The sequence below is a fragment of the Aulonocara sp. 'chitande type north' Nkhata Bay genome, linkage group LG16 (assembly GCF_057382095.1).
Source record: "Aulonocara sp. 'chitande type north' Nkhata Bay isolate Kocher_YH1m ecotype deep benthic linkage group LG16, A_spYH_male_GT1.1, whole genome shotgun sequence".
Taxonomy (NCBI): Eukaryota; Metazoa; Chordata; class Actinopteri; order Cichliformes; family Cichlidae; genus Aulonocara; species Aulonocara sp. 'chitande type north' Nkhata Bay.
The window spans coordinates 28,866,488-28,887,666 of record NC_141359.1 but is presented as its reverse complement, the minus strand read 5'-3'; the positions used below and the strand labels follow the sequence as shown (position 1 = coordinate 28,887,666).

The window sequence follows — 21,179 nt, the reverse complement described above, 5'->3', positions numbered from 1 at the left end:
TGATCCAAAACACAGTCTTCATGCAGTAAAAGAATACTTGGATGACAAATCGGACTGGCCTCCCCAGATCACAGAGAGCCAGCCAACATCCAAAAAGAGCGTTTAATGTCCTTTAAGAATCCCAGAGAACTATTCCTGAAGGTTATTAAAAGAAATTACAACAAAGTTTGCCTAAGAGAGTTCAGACTGTGATGAAAGATGGCCATACGAATGCTTGACATAATCATCTTAAACCATGAAAATGTAAAATATTTTCATTGTGTCATTGTACAGGGAAACTCTTCCAAGTTTTGTTTTCTCTTATTTATTTTTGAATATGTGTTTAGACTGATGTGTTTTCTGATCTGATTGGTAACTTATTGACTGGAATAAGACTCAGAAAACATCCCCACAGTCTGAAATTCAAACGTGTTTCAGGAAATAACTCCATAAAAAGGATCAAATCCATGTGGATGCATTTTTCAGCTAATCATTACTAGCATTACCTGCTGCAGGACTTGCCAAAGCAAACACGAGATCCTTGTGCAAATGCTCCAACACATCCCGGAAAGGTGAGCAGTAACCGCATGCCTAAGTTGCCTGCTGGCAGCTGACGTATCCATATGACGAACACGTTGTAATACTGAGAGGATTTAAAGAAAAGTGGGAAAGTGGAATGGATTTATTTTTTCTTTAATTTTTTTAAAAAAAATTACAAGCAGTGGATGAAATGAGATTGTGAAAGGTAAGGTGTCGCTGAGTTAATCTAGCTAAGAAGCTGTTTGAAAGAAGACCGCCACTCACACCAAACTCTATTGAGAAAACTGCCAATTTTAAGACTAGAGCACATCTCGGTTTTCATAATAGCGTATATCACCAGGAGCTTATTTTGAAATTGATTACACTTTCTGATATGCTGTCTTTCCATAAACATAACTATTATTATTGTTATCATTCATTTCAGCATTTTGTTTTCTAACTAGGAAACAATGAATTCACATGTTTGTTATAATTCTTCGTTTATTTATCTGGAAACAGAAGCCTCTGAGGTAAAAGCAGTGACGCTAACAACTATTTACTGTTTGTCGCATCGCAGAGGAGCACACCCTGCTGCATCCGGGTGTCCTCAAGCTGCACCTGTTGCTGTTTAACCAGGATAAACAGTGCTATTCTTTCCAAGACGACCGCTACAAATGCCTGTGCTACCGTACTGTTTACTATGCCAGGAAAAACCGTATGCTCCAATCATAGATTATATATCTTCACAATTATGAGTGTTTTGAATGCGGCATGCCAGAATTACCCAGTAACATGCTGTGATATTTCAATTTCTCAGTAGTTTCTGAACGGAAATGTATTAGACTAGTAAGTAAGAAGGAAATCCAGTTTTATCGGATGTTTTAATTGGGATATTATACATGTTTTATCCTCTTATTCCTTTTTCTAGTTTTAAGTCTACACTTTACGATATTTGCCGAGGAAAAATCATATACATGATAGTACATCATTATGTAAAATATGTTTGGGGGTATTTTCTGTTTTGGGGTGGGTTTTTTGTCTTCTCGGGGGATTACTTCTTATAAAATACACGTTTAAGACAGAAATGTTCTAAAATATAAATTAGAATATTTGACAAATCTGTCACAAACGTGTTTAAATTTAAAAATATATTGTTATTTAAAACAAACTGTGTTGACTTTTTTTCCCCCAGATGTGAAATCCTGGACTTTAAACCTCTAAAACTTTTTTTTTATTCAGGAGTGCCGGGAATTAACTGTAAGTTGGAAAATTTGTAAATTTCAAAACTCATAGATAACATTATAATGATATTTTAGCTTTAAAAATGCGGATGGGTTAACCATTATTGAAACTGATTTTTGGTTCTTACCAATATTGTTATTTTAGGGCACAGACCTTACATTGGGTGGTGATGTAATACATTTGTTAAGCACTGTACCTCTAGCATCCAGTAACTCACTAAGACCATTATTTTGGTACACTATATGTCTTTTAGAGTGAATCTAGTAGTATGTGATCAAAAAAGTTTTTCAATATTAAAATGCAGATTTTATTTTGTTGTTTTACATCCAGCCTGTAAATATAAACACTGTAACTCTCCAGGCTGCAATGGAAACCCTGCCAGCCGGTTGGACGGTGTACACCTGTGAGCAGGAAAGAGCTGAGACTGGCCTGTTGAAGGGAGAATCTGATGATACTAAAGAAAACACACATATTCAAGATCTGTTCCATGAAGATGCAAAGGCAAGATGTTCAGTGTGTCAGCTCAAATGAAACAATTTATAGGATCATTGCAGGCTGTTGTTAAAGTGACTTCAGATAAGCCAGTGCTGCTACGGTTGTATTTCTGTGTTTAGGGTTTTCAGCAGTCTAATCAGCCATGGTGGAGGATCAAAGTATTTGTGTGGGAGCCGGTGCTTTTTGGCACCTGGGATGGAGTCTTCACCACCTGCATGATCAACATCTTTGGTGTGGTTCTGTTCCTGCGTACTGGCTACCTGGTGGTTAGTAAACAGACTATCTTTCACTTTGTGTATTGTAGGTAATAGAACAGCTAATCCACTTTAAACTCTCCCCACGCTAATAAGATGCTAAAAGGCTGAATTCTGTTAAATGCAACTGCCATAATGGGGCTTTAAATATGAGTCTAATAACCGTGCATGGTGGATACACTGCAGTGGAAAAGGATTTTTCACTTCTTGATTTCTTATTTTTGCGTATTTGTCATGTTTAAATATTTCAGCTCAGACAAAATACCTGAGTGAAAATAAATGCAGTTCTTAAGGGTTTTTTTTTTCTCATGGCCCTTTGTGATAAAGTAATTTCCCCTGAACCTAATAACTGGTTGTGCCATCCTTGGTAGTAAGAACTGCAATCAAGCATTTGTGATAACTGGCAATAAGTCTTTGGCATCACTACGGAGGAATTGTTGTCTCAACCTTCTTTTCAGAATTGTTTTAATTCAGCTGCCCTGAATGTTTTTAAGCATGACCGGACATGCTAAAGCATGAATCACACTACCACCGCTATGTTTGACTGTTGGTATGAGGTTGTTTTTATGAAATGCTGTGTTAGTTTGACATCAGATGTAACAAGACTCAAGCCTTCCAAAGAGTTCTGCTTTTGTCTTATCAGTCCGCAGAATATTTTTCCATCAAGATTTTTTCTGGCAAACATGAGACGAGCCTTTGTGGTTTTATTGCTCGGCTGTGGTTGGAACTCTTCATGGATGCCATTTTTTGTCCAGTTTTTTTCTTATTGACCTTAAGGCAAGTGAGGCAGTTCTTTAAATGTTGTTCTGGGTTCTTTTGTGACCTCCTGGATGAGTCATCGATGCTCTCTTAGACTAATTGTGGTCAGCTGGCCCCTCCTGACACGGTATACCACTGATCCAAATATCCAAATTATCTGTCTTTGTGGATAATTGCTTTGACCGTGGTTCCACTGGAGTCCCAAATTCACTCCATAAGACTTACAGATGTCAGTGACTTGGTTTCTCATCCGTTCTTGAGTTTCTTTAGATTATGCCAAAGATTATGCCATAATGCTCCAGTTACCACTGTCTATTATTACAATTTATCTGATTATGTGAAACATTTAAGTGTGACAAATATGCAAAACACAGACATCTAGGAAGAGGGTAAATACTTTTCACAGCACTGTAGTAGCAGACTAAAGAATCAAAAATAAATCACTAATCACCAAATTTTATTTTGTATGTTTTCATTTTTATACTTCATAATGGCTTAGCTTCATGTTTGGCTTTCTGCTTTCAGCTCATCCACATTTTTTAGCACAGTTTTTAGCTTCACATATAGTTAAGTATGTGTCATCATGACAATTGATCCAGAACACTGTAATAGCCATGTGTCATCACAGGACACAGCTACAAAGAGACCCAGTGATTGTAATTGCTACATCCGTTTGGCCTTAGCTTGACAGCTAAAATATAGTTTGCTGTGTGGAAAACAGGGTTTCTCTTTCAGAGAGAGACGCATCTTATCAGAAATGTCTGAGCAAATAAAATAAAAAAGTGCTGGTCCACCACACCTGTATAGCATCTGCATGTCTCTTTTTTTCTATTAGATAGAACACTGTAAACAAATACAAGGAGGAGAAAAGAGGAGTGATTAAAAAAAATGCGAGAGAATGGAGAAAAGGGTGAAGATAGGATTATTTAAATGAACTGAATACAAAGCACTAAACAGAGCAGGATGTCATGTGCAGAAGATGTGTACAATACAGGTGGTATATTGGCCCAAATATATCCAGTTCACAACTGCAGATGCATATTGTGGTGTAGTTTGTGCAGTGATCACTCTGTACTTTGGATCTTTGCTGTTTCCTAACATTATCCAGGGGAACACAGGAGTGCTGCTTGGGATGGTTCTCGTCTCCATGGTTGTGTTGGTTGCTTTAGTGACAGTTATGTCAGGAATCGGAGTGTCTGAACACTGTGGTGTTGGGAGTGGAGGAATCTACTCCATGATCTCTACCATCCTAGGGGGAAGGGTCGGGGGCACTGTTGGCCTCCTTTATGTGTTTGGGCAGGTGAGTGAATTTGAACACCGCTAAAATTGTTTGTTTGTAATATTTTATCCCTTAAGAAAATCATGGAATGCACAAACTGAATTTCCTTCCTTCTATCTCGTGTCACTATTAATGCTCTCTACCACTCTGCAGTGCGTCGCTGGGGCAATGTACATCACGGGGTTCTCCGAGTCAGTGGCAGAACTGCTGGGTCTTCAGACTCAGTGGGCGGTGCGCTGCATGTCAGCAGCAGTGCTGCTAGGTCTGCTTGGAATCAACTTGGCTGGTGTCAAGTGGATTGTCAGACTTCAGCTGCTCCTCCTGGCTGTTCTGGCCATCTCTACCCTGGACTTTGTCATTGGCACATTCACACACCTTGACCCAGGTAACGACCATCACTATGATCACAATGAAAACGAGAAACAAAAAAAAAAAATCAACAATCGGTTACTGTATCAAAGACGAGAGACAGTCACAGTTATAGTTACATTTTTTCATGCATTAGGAAGATTTGTGGGGAAATTAGGAGGCTAGGATGGCTGCTGGTCAGAAGTAGTTGTAGTAGAGTCTTTAATTTGACTCTTAATTTCTGTAAAAATCCAACATGGCTTTTAAGTATTGTTTGCTGTTAATAAACACCTACTATATATTATTTGATACATACAATTTTTTGTGAGTTTTTGAGACTCACACATCATCAGTGTCATTTTTCCCCCACCCTGAAAAACACCTAAATAAATTGCACAATACATTTTTAAGCAATTTGAAAAAATGCCAGATGCAAGAAATACGATGCAGACTAAAATTCATGTGTGGAAATTAAAATTTAATTAATTATTTTTAAAGAAATTTGTTAAATAGCTCAATAAATTCAGACTCTTCTGGCAATTATGTGATGATTCAGGCTTTAAAGATTTAAAAAGCATTAGTACACAAAACATCTAGAGCTGAAGCTGCCTTTGACTCTTTGAGTGTTTGAGTACCAGATCTCTAGTAGAATATAAAGAGAAGCCTGGCTCATGTTGCAGGGAACACTAGTGTTTCCAGTTATAAATACCAATACTTTATTATGCTGTATTTGTTTTTTTTATATCTCATTCTCCATAACTCACTATTAAATTTTCGGGTGGGGGGGGGGGCTTCCAAAGAGGCAGTGTGATGGAAGGAGTGTGGGGACCTGTTGTGACCTGTTTTAGTCAGTAGGTGTAGCTGCAGTATCACTTATTTTACTTATTTTACAGACATTCCTCTGTCCATTAACCTGTTTATTTCTTTCACACTTTAGCGATTAGTTAATGTGTATTGTTATGTTGTATTTTGAGATTTTAAGTTTGAAAATTATTTTATTTTTTTTTAAATTTTATTATTATTGTGAGTATTTTTTTTGGGTGCGGTGGAGGGGGTCTTTTTTTGTTGACCTCCAGGAAGTCCTTCCCTACATTTCCTGTTCTCACTGATTATCAACTTCCTGCCGAGTAGGAAGAAAAAAGTGTTCCAGGAGTCAAATCAGTCTTTGAACAACACATTTCACACAAGACCCAAGAGTTCTCACACACATGATAAAACATTCATACATTTTTTTTAAAACGGAGAGATTACCTTACCTGTCTTGTTAGTTTTTGTTGGATTTAGCTTGACTACTTCAGGTGAAATTAAAACCAGACTGCCTACTGCTCTACACCTCCCAATTCCCAGTCTTGTTTAAAGCACACTTGGTAGAGACCAGTTTTCAGCCCTTAAGATCTGTACAACCAGCCATAATGACCACTCCAGATTTTTCCAATTAAGAACAGCTCTGTGTGTGTTTTGGTGACCTAATGGTTGGCAGAGGACCAGCAGGTCTCCATGCTAGCTGAAACGGCCCAGATTAACATGAACTCACTGAACACTGAGACACATCCTGGAGGAAAGGAGCCACCGCCAAAAGCATGTGGTCATAGTTTGATAACATGTCCCCAATTTTCACACGCCATTGTGTAGCTCTATCACAGCTTAGGCATGTCTGGTTAACCACATATTCCATCAAAATTTCACTTTCTATGGACATGATTGCTAATATGTTTGGCAGATATTGCCTTTGTAAACACTGCAATCAGTATTTTCCACCTCTGTCATGATCAGAAAGGCAAAGTTTAGAGTTCACAGATTGTCAATCAGCAGAAAATTATCAGAGTTGGTTTTAATTCTAATGTTTTGCCCCTGTAATGTTTCACTAACTTTTATCCCTAGCAACAAAAATCACAGATATCGGGTGCTGGCTTTGACCATCCCATGTTAATTGTTAGTAATCATTAAGATGAATTTAGGAGTGTTTCTATCTATTTAAGTATCTATGTATATGAACTCTTGACTTACAAACCTGGTTTTCCCATTCACTAAAATGTCAAAGAAGTGGATTGCAGCAAGTCCTTTTTGCAGCACTGTAAGAGTTGGAGTTAAAATTAAAGTGTTGCATAACTGCAGCATGTAACATAGTCCTGAATAGTTCACAAGTCTGTAAGCACAGTAAATTATTCTGACAGTAATGCCGCCCATGTATTGTCTCTGCAACCAAACAGTTTAACCACAAACCCTTCTGATTGTGGTGCATCGTTGAATTACGCTCTGACACGCCTCACCCTGTCCTTATACTTGAAGTCTATTCCCCACAGAAAAGGAAGCCATAATGTGCTCCTTGGGTCTGGGGTTTAGGGTGTTAACCAGACTCACCCACATTTTTGGAAAATGACAAAGAGAGAGAGCCGGAACTGAGATCTGAAGCCTGCTGCTACTCCAGAGACCACCACATCATCTCTCCCTGTGATTCTTACTATAATATATAGTTCTCGATCATCCCAGCAGGACCTGCTCCACCTCTGTAAACTCACAGCCTATGCAACATGCACGGCAATTTATGTAAGTTAGTGTGGGAGTGTAAGAGGTCATTCAGACTGAGGGAGAGGCCTCAGATGTTCATGTAATCTAACTACACATTCAGAGGCATGGTCAACTCAGAAATGAGCCCCACTCTGCCTGTAAACTTGCTCGATACAGAATAAGTAAACTGGAATGAAGACATTCTTGCCTTAGCTCGAGCTGGAAACATAGTAAATAGGCTTATAAAGCTCTACATCTCTACAAAATGCTATGGATCAAATTGAAGACGTGTCAGGACAAGTCTTCTAGCTGTGTATTAAAAAGGATCATCAGCCTAGTGGGAGTTACCTTCTGATTCAGTATTATATATTGGATTCTTTGATGAATAAATATTAGGGGTAATAATGGTTGCTTGCACGCTGCAAACTTCATAAAGAAGGCCCCACATAAAGCAAGCAATTGTCAGTTAATTATGGTAATTAGATGACTTTACTTATTTGGAAACTGGGAAAGCTCCGGGGTATAATATTATATATTGTGGACATCTATGGTCAAAGTTTCCTTCATACACATTTTAATATTACTTTTACAATACTATGCAAAAGTCTTGAGTCACCTCTTATGGATAAATAGGTGGATGGTCTTGAGAAATAGTTCTCCAGGTTTTCTAAAGGACTTTTAGAGTTGTTCTTCAGAGATTTCATTGCTTTTTCACTCATATTTAGTCCAGTCCTTGTGCCTGACCATTTTCAGAAGAATGATTTAACACGGACCTTGTAGGAAATGGTTTCAGTGGAAGGGCAGCTGTCAAGAAGTCATTTTTTTTAAGGAAAAGAAATGGGGAAGAAAGGCTAAAGTATGCAAAATTGCACAAGAACTGGATTTATGTGTGAAACCTGAATCCAAATGTGAAATCTTTGGTTGAAATCATTATGGGCATGTTTAGAGGAGGTCAGGAGAGATGAACAACAGTGAGTGTCTACAGCCATCTGTAAAACACAGAGGAGGCTCTGTCATAGTTTGGGTCTTTATTTCAGGTAGTGGTGTTGAGGATCTTGTAGATACATAATTAACGAATGCAGAAAAGTACCATCAGATTTTTAATCCACCTTGTTTAAAGCTTCTGCTTGGCAACTTCATTTTTCAACTTGGCAGTGATGTCAAACACACTGCCAATACAACCAAAGTAATACACAATGGCTTAAACGGGGTCTCTGGATCTTGTGTGAAGTCTTATGATGCTGTAGTTTTTAAAATGAGGTGTAGTTTGCAACAGGGCCCAACACAAATCTTTGCCAGCCTATCATTGTTATTATTCCTAGAGAAAATGAGGGGGACAATTTGCAGTGAATGTAGTACATATAAGGATTTTATATTAAAGTGTAATGAATATGTGAATGCTCCAAAATAAGTACTTGGAGGGCTTAGCCGTGAGAGCTGGCAGAGTTGAGCCCACTTGGATGTTGGACTATGATGTTGTAATATGGGTGGGGTGCTCTTGATGCAGTTTGACACTGGCTGCCCTGGGTTTGTTAGATCATGATTGTTTGGATAGAGGGCGATCCTAGTGGGTCACAAAGTGAACGGGAGTTTTTTTTAGCTTTTTTGACCTCATTAAACGCATATGCTAGAGATCATACAAAGCTGGAACAGAGAGTGTATCCAGGCCTTTTCTTTTGGCCTTTTGTAAAACAAAAGGAAAAAAATGAGCATTCTTTTCTCTCTCTCTCTCTCTCTCTCTATGTGTCTCTCCCTTTCTCGCTCTTTCCTCCCGCTCTCTGTCTCCCTCTCTTGCTCACTTTCATTCTTTCTCCCAAACTTGGAAGCTGCTGAGCTTCTGAAAAGGGTGGTAACTTCCTTTTGGATAAACATGTCATTAATCTGAGAGAACACATTCTTTCCCATCACAAGATAACCAAGTGGGAAATGTCCGGTTTTGTAACATAGGCGGGTCCTTCAGACTGCGTAGTTTAAATGGCCGCCTTCACACATTCAGCAAACTGACTTGACCTAGAGCCATCCCGGCATGTCTTTAGTCTGTAGATTTGAAAGGTGTCACCGGTTGTTGTTGCCATTTATTTTGACTGAAATAGTCTTTGCAGCATTTATTTACTTGGTGTTATATTGCTGACTATGATGCAGATGTTGTTGAGTTATGGAGGGCTCTAATGACTATGCAAATGTAATGCTGTACTGTTCAAACACCTGGTATATAGTGCTCTATGTTTTTCCTTTCTGTATGCTGTGATTTCTTATACAGTTGATCTAATTTTCTGCACAAAGCGTAGCTTAAAAAGTCAGGAAAAGGCCAAATATGGTGACTGCTTATTAATCTAAGAACACATTATTAATCAATTTGTGAGAGTGATATGTTTTAAAATCATAAGGTAACTGCTGGCCCTATGTAGCAGCTACAAACATTTTAAGATTGGACTAGACTGCAACATTTGTTGGGTTGTATTAATAGGAAGTGAGAAATAGAAACTCATTATTATAATTGTTCCTTAAACATGTTAAAGAAGCAAATGTTTCTTCTTCTTTATTTTTAAACCAGTTTATTCCCTTATGCACTAGAGAAATAACCATCATTATTCCAGGTAGAGCTGCTATGTGTCCCTTCATGAACTGATTTCAAACAGATGAATGTTACATAAGATAGAAAGTTAAGTATTCTTGTTATGAGTCATTTACAGCCTGGGATTGTGTGTTTGTTGCCTAAAATATTGATACATAAGTAAAAGCCTAACAGAGAGCTGACTTTTCATGTCTAAAGAAAGACCTGAAACTAATTTTCATACCTCTAGCTAATGGAGTTTGCATAGTTTCTTCCTCCTTCATCATCATTTAATGTTCACAACTGTTTACTCAGTGAAGAAATGCTGGTAATTCTCACATGCCTTTCTGTATTGATGTGCTTCATGTGAGTTTGTCTCCACTTTCAGAGCACGGTTTCATTGGTTATTCAGCTGGGCTGCTCAGTAGCAATACTATGCCAGATTATACCACTGGGGAAAACTTCTTTACAGTATTTGGGGTTTTCTTCCCTGCTGCTACAGGTGAGTAGATCCTCAACAACTTCTTTTAGATTTCTGTATTTCACACAAAAAGAAAATCCCAGAATAGGAAAAGCATGCAAACATTCAAATCCTGCTTATCATTCTTTGCTTCATATGCAATGTAAAAATGAAGTTTGCGTTGACAAGCACCTTGTGTACATTTTGTGGTTTGCCCATCTTTGTGTGTGTTGTAGGGGTTATGGCAGGCTTCAACATGAGCTCAGACCTTCAGCGACCTGAGCACAACATCCCCGTGGGAACACTAGCAGCTGTCTTCACCTCGTACGACAACCCCCCAAATCCACTAAAACATACACATATCTATACAGTGCTGTCAAACAGTATTTACCCTCTGCACAAGTTCTTGTTTTTTCCATATCTATCAAATTCACATTTAAATGTTTCAGATCATCAAACAAAGTTTAACATTAGGCAAAAATAGCCTGAGTAAATATACATGCAGTTCAATCCTACCTGCCCTGTGTGAAAAAGTAATTTCCCAATAAACCCAGTAGTTGGTTGTGTCATCCTTAGTTGCAATAACTGCAATCAAGCATTTGTGATAACTGGCAGAACTTGCAGAACTGCTGTGATTCAACAACATTGGAGTGTTTTTGGGGTACAAATGGATTGTATAAGGTTATGTCAAAGCATTTCAATTGGATATAAGTCAAAACTTTGGGTAGACCTCTCCACAACTTTCATTTTTGTCTTGTGAGACATTAAGAAGGTGGACTTGCTGGTGTGTTTTGGATCATTGTCCTGCTGCCTAACACAAGTGTGTGTGCGCTTTAGTGCACGAACTGACGAACTGATGGCCGGACATTCTCCTTCAGGATTTTCTGGTAGAGAGCACAATTCATAGAGTGATGAACTACAGAAGCCATCGAGGTCCTGAAACAACAAAGCAGCCCCAAACCATCACACTACCACCACCGTGTTTGGCTGTTGTTCATGGGAAAGGCGACTCAAACCTTCCAAAATATTATACTTTTGTTTTCATCACTCCACAGAAAATTTTCTCCAAAGTCTTGGAGATCATGATTTTTGGCAAATGTGAGACAAGCCTTTGTGTTCTATTTGGCCAGCAGTGGTGTTCTTATTGTTGAATCATAAACACTGACCATGACTAGGCGAGTGAGGCCTGAAGTTTTTTAGATGTTGTTCTGGGTTGTTTTATGACCACCTGGATGAGTCGTTGATGAGATCTCAGAGTAATTGTAGTAGGTCCGCCTCTTCTGGGAAGATGCACCACTGTTCTCAGTTTTCTGCAGTTGTGTCTGCAGTTGTGGATAACGGCTCTCTCTGTGGTTCACCGGAGAACCACAGACAGTCTTAGAAAATGACTTTGAAACTCTTTCTGGATGAACAGATGTCGCCGACTTCGTTTCTCATTTGTTCTTGAGTTTCTTTAGCTCGTGGCATGATGTGCTGCTTTTTGAGATCTTTTAATCTAATTCATTTTGCCTATTGAATTTGATCTCAACTTTCCAAAAAATGTGGTTAATCACAGGTAATTCTTGATTTAAGAGGGGGGACAATTATTTTTGCACACACAGCCAGGTAGGTTTGGCTTGCTTTTTTCTTCTTAATAAATAAAATCATCATTTAAAAACTGCAATTTGTATTTACTTTGATTATCTTTTTCTAATATTAAAACTTGTTTGATGATCTGAAACACTGAGATTTGATAAATGTGAAAAAGCAACAACTCAGGAAGGGGTGAGAAATACTCTTTAGTGGCACTGTATACTTACATACAAAAACAATGGAAAAATTTACACACCACAGTACGCAATACTTAAACTAGATTAACTATGACTACAGTGATTGTACATTAAGAAATAGAAAGTACAGGAAAACCCTTTGATAGATTCGGTGGATTGATCTTTCAGAAAGGTTTAATCCTATAAGTTTAGATTTTACTCTTGTGGTTTTCTCAGTACACTGAGTGGGTTTTTCTTTTCCATTCACTGGAAAACAAAAGTAACCCGCTCTAAAAACACATCGCTATCAGACATTCACTTGTTGTGACTCAATAGTTGTTAGTAATTCTGCGCTGTACTTTTGGTGACCCACAGGTGGTTCCTGTATCTGGTCTTTGTCTTTCTCCTGGGGGCCATCTGCACCAGAGAAGCTCTACGCTGTGACTTCTTGATAGCTGAAAAGGTAAACTCCTCTCTGTGTTTCCATTCGGCTTTGTGAGGGGGGGCCTTCCAACAAAAGGGGAGAGGTAAGGGGACTTCCCATGGTGTCAGTGGTGTGGTTAGTTTGTGTTCTGACTATATAATACTGCATAGCAACATTATATTCATATTATATTCAAATGTGGAAATAATTATCAATTTTAGACTTAGAAGTGGGGATTTTTGGGAGGGGGGGTGGCAGCAATAATTTTCAAAAGTTGGGGGAGGATTACCACTGTGTCGTCAAGTCTATCAACCATAAGTGTTTCAGAACTGGGAGGACCACTTGCTATAGTGCTAAAAGATTTAGTCTTATTTTTGCTTAATGTAGAAAATGTGCAGCTTAATATTTCAGGTTTTTCAGGATAGGAATATGTTGGGCATGCAGATCCCCCCGTTTAGCACCTCTTTTTCCACAGAGCCATGCCACCGTCACATGTGCAGTTGGTGGTTTGGCATTGTCTGACCAAAAAAAGCAAAGTCTTCTCTTGCCTTCCCTGTTGCAATAACATGTGTTTCGCCAAAGCCTCCACTATACAGCTTTAATAGGCCTTTGATGCCTTGTGCACTGTGCACTTCTAACAAATCGGTCATATACAGTGTTTTGTTTTGAGGACAGGGAATGAGAAATCAATGCATAAATTGTCTTCAGAAAGTGTTGCCCAGCTCCAAACAAATAAACTGATCATTTGCCTCTTGGTGTAGCAAACATTCAGCATAGCATTACTGCAAAATGGTAAAAATCTCAAATTCATTATAAAATGATCGCACATGAGTTAGACGTTTTAATAAAATACGACCATTAGATGTTGCTTTGACCAAGTCCTTGACTTGCCCATCAGTGGTGATTTCTCATTGTTTTTATAAGGGGCTGGCTGTAGCGGAACTGGATTGGGCGTAACTGTTGTGAGCTCTCATCCCCACCCATCCTTTTTCACCCTCTGTTTGTTTTCCTTCTTCCTCCAGGTCTCCTTGGTGGGTTTCCTCTTTCTGCTGGGCCTCTACATCTCCTCCCTGGCTTCCTGCATGGGCGGCCTGTATGGAGCACCCAGGATCCTTCAGTGCATCGCCCAGGAGAGGGTCATTCCCTGTCTGGCCTTTTTGGGAAGAGGGGTGGGTGGATAGAGCCATGAAGGGAGGAATGTGTGAACTGAAAACTATTAGCTAGAGTGTTTTTGATGTCAATTGATATTACTGAGGTGTATTCATCAGCTACTAAATTCCCTTACATGCAGAATAACGTCCAATACTATGACATCTAAAACTGATGCTTGCCTTACTTGGAATGAAAAAGGATTCACCAAAAAGACTCATCATTAAAGGATGATTTATGAGTCTAAGGATTGGTTTTCAGTGTCAGTGTGCATATCGTGGGGGAGGATGAACTTGAGAGTAGCTTGAAGTCACCATAACTAGTCAAAGATTAATTTCAGGGTGCTAGTTGATTAAAACAGATATCTGCAGACTGAATTAAAATGAGGGCATCATCATTCTGTATATCTTCACACCACATGTAGACACAAAATGACTGTGAATAAGTTTGACACAGTGAAATTCCCCTAGAACTGAACTATAACAAATTGCATTTTGACTGCAGTACTCTGTAACTGCATGCTTACTGTATTATTCTGTGAATCAAATACAAGTTGTATAGAGTAATTGGGATTGAAGTTGGTTTCTCTGATTGCCCAAAGTAACACACACATACATTGTAAATGAATAAGTGTGCTAAGTCTGGCTCTAAAGGGGGCTGTGGTGTATGGATTCAGAAGGACACGGTCACAGGTCTGCCTAATTATAGAGCAAGCACTCCACAGAAGTGAGTGGACTGACTTTATTGCATCAAAGAGTTACGACACATTGCTGCAAAACACATGCACACATAGTCACGTTAACAACCTGACCTCTTCCACCCCAGTTTTCCTCAGACTTCTCTGGATGGCAGCAGTATCTGACCTCTCTCAGCAGGCTGGAATGAGGCCCTAGACATCTTGGCCCAAATCAAAGCCCCAGAACAAACGCAGGAAGGGAGACGGGCAGGGCCCTGCTCCGCTGTATGCTCTGGAGGCCCTCCAGCACACAGCAGTGCTCCTTAAACAGTGAGATAGGACCTGGGAAATAAAAGCAAACTAGTTAACAAACCACATGTTAAAGCCATTTTTCCATTTTGAGAAAAGCAATTATTGTTGGGGGCATTGTTTTATTCCATTCATTTAATTGTGAATGCTGAACACTATTTAAGTTGTAAACACAAACGTATTCTTTATTTATGCAGTGTGTGTTTGATTTAATTAAATGTAATGTAGGCATACTCATGGAAAAATAGCACCAGAACCTTTCTAAAAGTCGAAATAGCTTTCTCATGGGCGTCACAGCTATCTCATGTCAGACTGGCCAGAAGAAGTCCAGATGAAGTCATAGGAAGATTTTGTGTAATGGATTTTTTTTTATTTACTCAATACGACCCACTTTTTTCAAGCTATAAAGCTTACATTTGTCAGCAACATGAATAAGTAATCATCTGATTGTTACTTGTTGGTAAATCAAACACTGAACATGAACTTTTGAAAACTCAGTGGACAACAGCAGGAAAAGATCACTCATCGGTGTTTTATTTAACTCAGATTCAGCTTTATGTTCGTTTTCATTGTGTCTCTGTTCCTCTGGATTGGTGTTTTCCCCTCTTTGCTCAAAACTAACATCGATTTTACTTGGCAAAGGGTTAGCTGTGGCAAATGTACAAAATCCCAGGAAGAATAAGACATTTTTCTTTGTCACACAAATTGTGTTGAGTTAGAGGCACACAATACGTGCATTTGGTACATTGTAACAGGAATCGCTAATATCGTGTGACCTTTTCTCCCTGACAGAAAGGCCCAAACAAGACCCCGGTGGCGGCTATCTTTCTGACGAGCCTGGTGACAATGGCCTTCATTTTCATCGGCCAAGTCAACGTACTGGCGCCCATCGTCACCATCAACTTCATGCTCACCTACAGCTTTGTCGACTACTCCTACTTCAGCGTGGCCATGACCTCCCACCTTCAGAATAAAGATAAGAGGGACACCGCCATAGTGGGCAAAAGAAACCAGCGCAGGTCCACCAGGCACAGCAGCACGTCACTGATTCAAGCCAATCTTCCAAACTATGGCAGTGATGGCGGGAGTCCGCAGAGTAAAGGCACTCTGCTGGAGTTCACTAGGGACATGGACCAGATATTTCCACCTGTTTCAAATGTGGACTCTGCAGCTGAGAAGACCTCCTGCATGCAAGACATGTACAACACATCCAAGAACAGAAAGGCTACTGCTAAGCAGAAGCTAATGGACAGCTTTGGTTTGGACTCGAACTCCAGTGTTTCCTCAGAAGAGAAAGAAGAGGGGACAAGTTCTGCTTCACTAGCAGAGGAAGACCAGGGGCCGGGTGGAGGAGGAGAGCTCAAGGCTGGAGAGGAGCCTCAAATCACGGGCTATAAAGATATTGGTCACGTTGAGCAGGATTTGCCTGCTGAGACTCACAATTACAGCACAGGTGATCAGATTTACCTATCAAACATTAGAATAGATTAAGGTATATACTGTATCATAGAAGCTACCTACCTGTTTGACCCTTTCTTAAATCTTTCAGGCACTGGAGATAAAGCAGAACACCAAAGCTTTGAAATCCAACCCAAGCACAATTCCTTCTATGCAAAGTTGTGTAACCGCTGGATCGCTCTCATTGGGGTATGACAGACATTTGCTGTACAATATTTTGATTTTGTTCTCATGGCTTTCTTGATAGTTTTGGAATAATGTGAACGTATCCTTTGTTTTCTTTCAGGCATTGAGCTCCATATTGATTATGTTTGTTATTCAATGGGTTTATGCCTTAACAAACATAATATTTGCCTTGCTGCTCTTCTTCTACATCGGGAAAACAAGTCCTGGACTACCAAGAGGTGATTTCCACATGTTTATTTTCTTTTTAGAAGAACTAAGTGGATTCAGGATAAATTCATCTCCACTTAATATTTGTACTTGATCTTGAAACTTCAGAGATTAAAGTGCTTTTTTGAGCGCTTCATAGACTAAAATTATAAATTATTGTATTATTAAAAAATAAACATGAATACAAGCATAATGAGTCGTATGAGGAAAACAAAGCACAAAAAGAACAAAAGACACCAAAGTGGGGAAAAAAGGATTTAATCTTGATACCTAATGGCAGTTAGGGTGACAATGCTAGCGTGTAGACATTTGTGTGTTCCTCCAGGGACATACTTCCCTAGACTATCACTGACCCACCATCCAACCCCTCAGGCTAAATGATGCTACAGGCAAACATAATGTTCTCCACAACTTCTCCAGAGTCTTTCACGTCTGTCACATGTGTTCAGGCAGAATTTGCTCGATTGGTGGTTCTGCCAATTCTGGTATTCTATGGCAATTGCTAATTGGTCTCCAGAGTGCCAGACACTGAACACAGGGTACACTAGATGATGTCGACCCCTTAGGCCACCCTCATAAAGTCTCTTTCTGATTGTTTGGTCAGAAACATTCACAATACTGGCCTGCTGGAGGTAATTTTGTAGGGCTCTGGCAGTGCTCATCTTGGTCCTCCTTGCACAAAAAAATACATACGTCCTACTGATTGGTTAAGGATCTTTTACAGCCCTGTTCAGCTCTCCTATAGTAACTGCCTGTCTTCTGAAATCTCCTTCATGCTCTTGAGACTGTGCTGGGAAACAGTGGACTGGACAATCTCTCCAGGTATCACCTCATGCTGTCAGTGGTGACAAATTCAAAACGTGGAAAGCAGCTGAAACTGGTTAACAACACCCTCTGCTACTTAACTGACCTGATCAATATCCCAGACGTTTAGCAGACTTGATGCTATACTCAGATTAAAAAGTGTTCCTTTAATTTTTTTTTTGAGCAGTGTACATACTGGAAGAATAGTAAGAATAGCTGATTTAAAGGGAACCAAATAACTTTTCCTGTATCTTGAGTTGTTTAATAAGGCCTTTGAAATATTTTTTAAAAATATTTTAAAGCTGTAGTCTTATTTAAAGACTTATGTCACTCTTTAAAGGAAGTGAAGCACTGAAATAATTTCCATTCATCATTTATCTAAAGTAAAAGCAATCTATAAGTAATGTGTTACAAAACTGAACTTGCTGATCCTGTATTTATTTAATTATTTTGGGGGGGATTGTGTGTCATTCGATCGTTGACTTTTATTTCATTATGTGCAACCAAATCCTTCCTAAACTGCAATCTCACATTTACTGATTTAGATTTGGTTACCATACCATATGTCGTTACGTGACCCAGTAGCATAGTCGGCTGGGAGGTTCACTTGCAGCCTCTTTGCCTGGCAGCTGTTGTGGCTTAGGATTTCTTGAATAGCTGGATGTGACACCCTGCATCTGTGCAATAAACTCACCACATCAGTACGTGCCTCAGCCGTCTGACTCACGACATTTTTGAACACAAGCGTCAAACAAGTGTCAGACATTTGTTCCACAAATGGAGATGTTGCCAATGGCACAGCGCAGTTACTACCTCCTGTGTAGTGGCAGAGCTTCAGATACTCACAGCAGAAAAAGGTGTAAAATTTTAGCAACATTGAATGCAAAATTATTACAGCAGAAAATTATGTATTTCTTCCTGGTAGAAACGTAACGGTCTGGATTTTGATTAATTTGCAGGAATTGCAGCTCAGTTCAGCTTTTTCACGTGGTTCAAATCAACACTGAGTAGCATTTGCAGGTATTTATGATTTTATTTATGCACTGAAAAATCTTGCATCATTGATGTCTATTAAATAATGAAGAAGCCAATTTGAGTTTTATATGTGAGTTTAATTTGCTAAGAGTTATTTCTATGGCTGAACCATAATCCGACAGTGCTTTTATTATAAAATTGCAATGAAATCGAAAACCTCATAAGTTTTAAACTGTAAATGGTGTTGATTTCAGTTTTTGATTATTTTCTACATCGTTACGCCTGAAATTAATTTTTCTGTGTATTCTTCTCTTTCAGTAGAAAAGCATCACCCCGGGATGAGATCGTAGTGACGCCCTCTTTGTCTGGGACTCTGGGGCTGAAAACCAAGCAGCTGACGGAGGAAAATGCTGACTTTGCCTCTCGTCACCGCTGTCATCAATCGTCGTTCATCAGGGCCGACAATATGGTCCAACCACCATTTCACTGACCGAATTAAACACTGCCTCAGTTATGCGTCGCAGCTGACAGCCTGAATACCACATTTTCTGCCTCAAACGGTGTCTCATGTTGCACTACGGGCAGAATACTGCTCACATGTTAAGAATCTCAGTGGCTCGAATTGTTTTCCTGTGGTGGTTCAAGGAAATCAAAGCTTTGCACAAAGGTTATGTGGAAGAATAAGATACATCAGAGAAAGGCGATAGCTAAAATGTGCAGGTTTTCATGCAAACAGACAAATGCAGAGATTTATTATTTCCTCTTAATATAAACTTCAACTTTAACTCTTTCATTTTCAACTGGGTTTTTTTTTTGTTTGGTTTTTTTTGCCGTTCCATTACTCTAAAATGGCCTTTTAAAATGCAAAACTTTTAAAACATAAAGTATTTGTCATCTATAAACTATACACTATCTTATATATGGGACTTTTTTTTGTCACAGCTGTTGAAATAATAATAATAGCAATAATGAAAAGCTAATCTCTGCCCCAATAACCTGTCCAGTTAGTGGTCCAGAGGTTGGTGAGGATGATTGATAATCCACAATCACTTTATTCAGTATGTTGCTGTCACAAACTCTGGTGCTGCTAACCCAGCAGAGCACAGCAAAGTACTTTACACTCACTACAGCTCATTGATAGAATATCTCTATCATTTTGCTGCATACACAGAACAAGGAGCTGTGTGGGCTGTAAAACTGCAAAAGTCTTCTATAAATGCCGATCTATTTCCAATCAAACCTAAAGCTAATTTCAGCTGCTCCCTTCTCATAAGGGATTGCCATAGTGATTAGCTCCATGTGTTTTTATTTGACAGTTTTACGCTGGATGCTCTTCCTGCCAGGATCTTGATCGGCCTTAGTAACCCATGCCACGAAGCTCTCGGTGGACAGTTTTTGTGCTGATGTTAAGAAGTTTGGAGCTCTGCAGTCACTGAGTCTGTAAGGCGTCGGCGACTTTCATGCCCTTCACACCTCAGAACGCAGTAACCCTGCTCTTACCTTGCATGGTCTACCACTATGTGCCTGAATTGTTTTAGCTCCTAAATGCTTTTGCTTTGCAATAATAATATTGAGACATTTTACAAAGTACTTGTTGTGATAGTGATATCTATTACGCTACCATACTCAAATTCAGAGAGCTCTTTACAATCAGTTTTTTTGAAAAAAATGTTTTTAAAGGTAGACTGCATGGATAGGTGCTTGGTGTTATACACCTGTGACAATGGGACTAAAAATACTTGAATTCCAAGTCTGTATAATGTGTTCATAGCAAGTATCAAATAATGAGGTTTTTTTTCCCATGTGTGTAAAGCACTTTAACAGCTCTCCTGGTTAAAAAAAGAAAGAAACAAAAACCTTTGAAGACACTATATGGTGTGAATTAAATGCATGCTAAATGTTTTTGGGGTGTGTTTTTTTTCAGTTACAAGTATGATCTGGAAGTATCACAAAGTTCAAGAGTCAGTGTTTGAGCAAAGCTGTGAAAACCACTTCCTCTTATCCTGTTTCTGTGAAAGCAACGGCCCGCCAGCAGGCACACAAGCCTGTAAACCTACTGATTACTTATTTTCTTATCACTGGGCTGAGCTGTAGAAGGGTTGGTGTGCTTTGTGCCTTTGCAGTGACTAAGAAGAAACCCTGTGCGGTTGGAAAAGTTAGTGACTTTCAGTTGATGCACAATGGCTTGAAATGTGAGCAGTGGGAATTAAATACACGATGGAGACAGGACTAAACTCTACTCACTTTTGGACCTACAGGATGTTTGGGCTTTGTGTCATGCAGGAATGAGATTAGAGCATAATGTCTGCAGAAGATAAAAAAATAATAATAATATTGTGGTTTGGTGAAAGTGCATTAAATTACAATCTTTCATTTGTTTGCTTGCTTTGTTTGCACCAACCACCAAAGTCACTGAAGCAAAAGTTCCAACAATGTGTGTTGCACAGCACTGGTTTGAGAGGCTGATTATGTTTACAATCAGTTATGTGTCAAGACAAATTTATGCATGTTTCTCTCTTTTTTTTTTGTTGCTTAATAGCCTAAAAATGAACAAATGAACTGCAGAATAGTACATATTAATTACAGTTTCCCTTGGAATAAAATGTGCTATAAATAATGTTTGTCACCTAAAGAGTTATCTGTTATTCTACCCATAAAACGAACTCCAATTCCCCCAGATGTTCCTCTGATCCCAACCAGAGCACATGAACGTCTGCCCGGTAGTTCAGTCTGGCTCTACCTAAAATAGAAATATTTAATGTCTGGAAAAGTGGAATGTGCTGTGGATATGTATATACAAGCTCATTCTAAAGCTTGACAATGACTACAAACATACAGTCTGAGTC

General features: G+C 39.1%; 1 protein-coding gene across 3 annotated transcripts; it reads left to right on the top strand.

The window, feature by feature from the left end:
* The first annotated feature begins 470 nt into the window (after nucleotides 1-470).
* On the top strand, nucleotides 471-21,028 carry slc12a8 (solute carrier family 12 member 8). Of its 3 annotated transcripts, none has more exons than XM_086267472.1 (15): nucleotides 471-551; nucleotides 1,691-1,755; nucleotides 2,101-2,241; nucleotides 2,355-2,501; nucleotides 4,357-4,548; nucleotides 4,681-4,912; nucleotides 10,326-10,439; nucleotides 10,634-10,721; nucleotides 12,521-12,608; nucleotides 13,592-13,738; nucleotides 15,496-16,156; nucleotides 16,253-16,350; nucleotides 16,448-16,565; nucleotides 18,318-18,378; nucleotides 18,655-21,028. In XM_086267472.1, the coding sequence occupies exons 3-15, from the start codon at nucleotides 2,107-2,109 to the stop codon at nucleotides 18,821-18,823; spliced, it is 2,250 nt and encodes a 749-aa protein (XP_086123598.1). In that variant the 5' UTR covers nucleotides 471-551; nucleotides 1,691-1,755; nucleotides 2,101-2,106; the 3' UTR covers nucleotides 18,824-21,028. The 3 variants fall into 3 exon arrangements, with proteins under 3 accessions (XP_086123598.1, XP_086123596.1, XP_086123597.1); XM_086267470.1 differs by having other exon boundaries at nucleotides 18,652-21,028; XM_086267471.1 differs by lacking the exon at nucleotides 471-551 and adding an exon at nucleotides 645-724 and having other exon boundaries at nucleotides 1,738-1,755; nucleotides 18,652-21,028.
* Nucleotides 21,029-21,179: the final 151 nt, after the last annotated feature.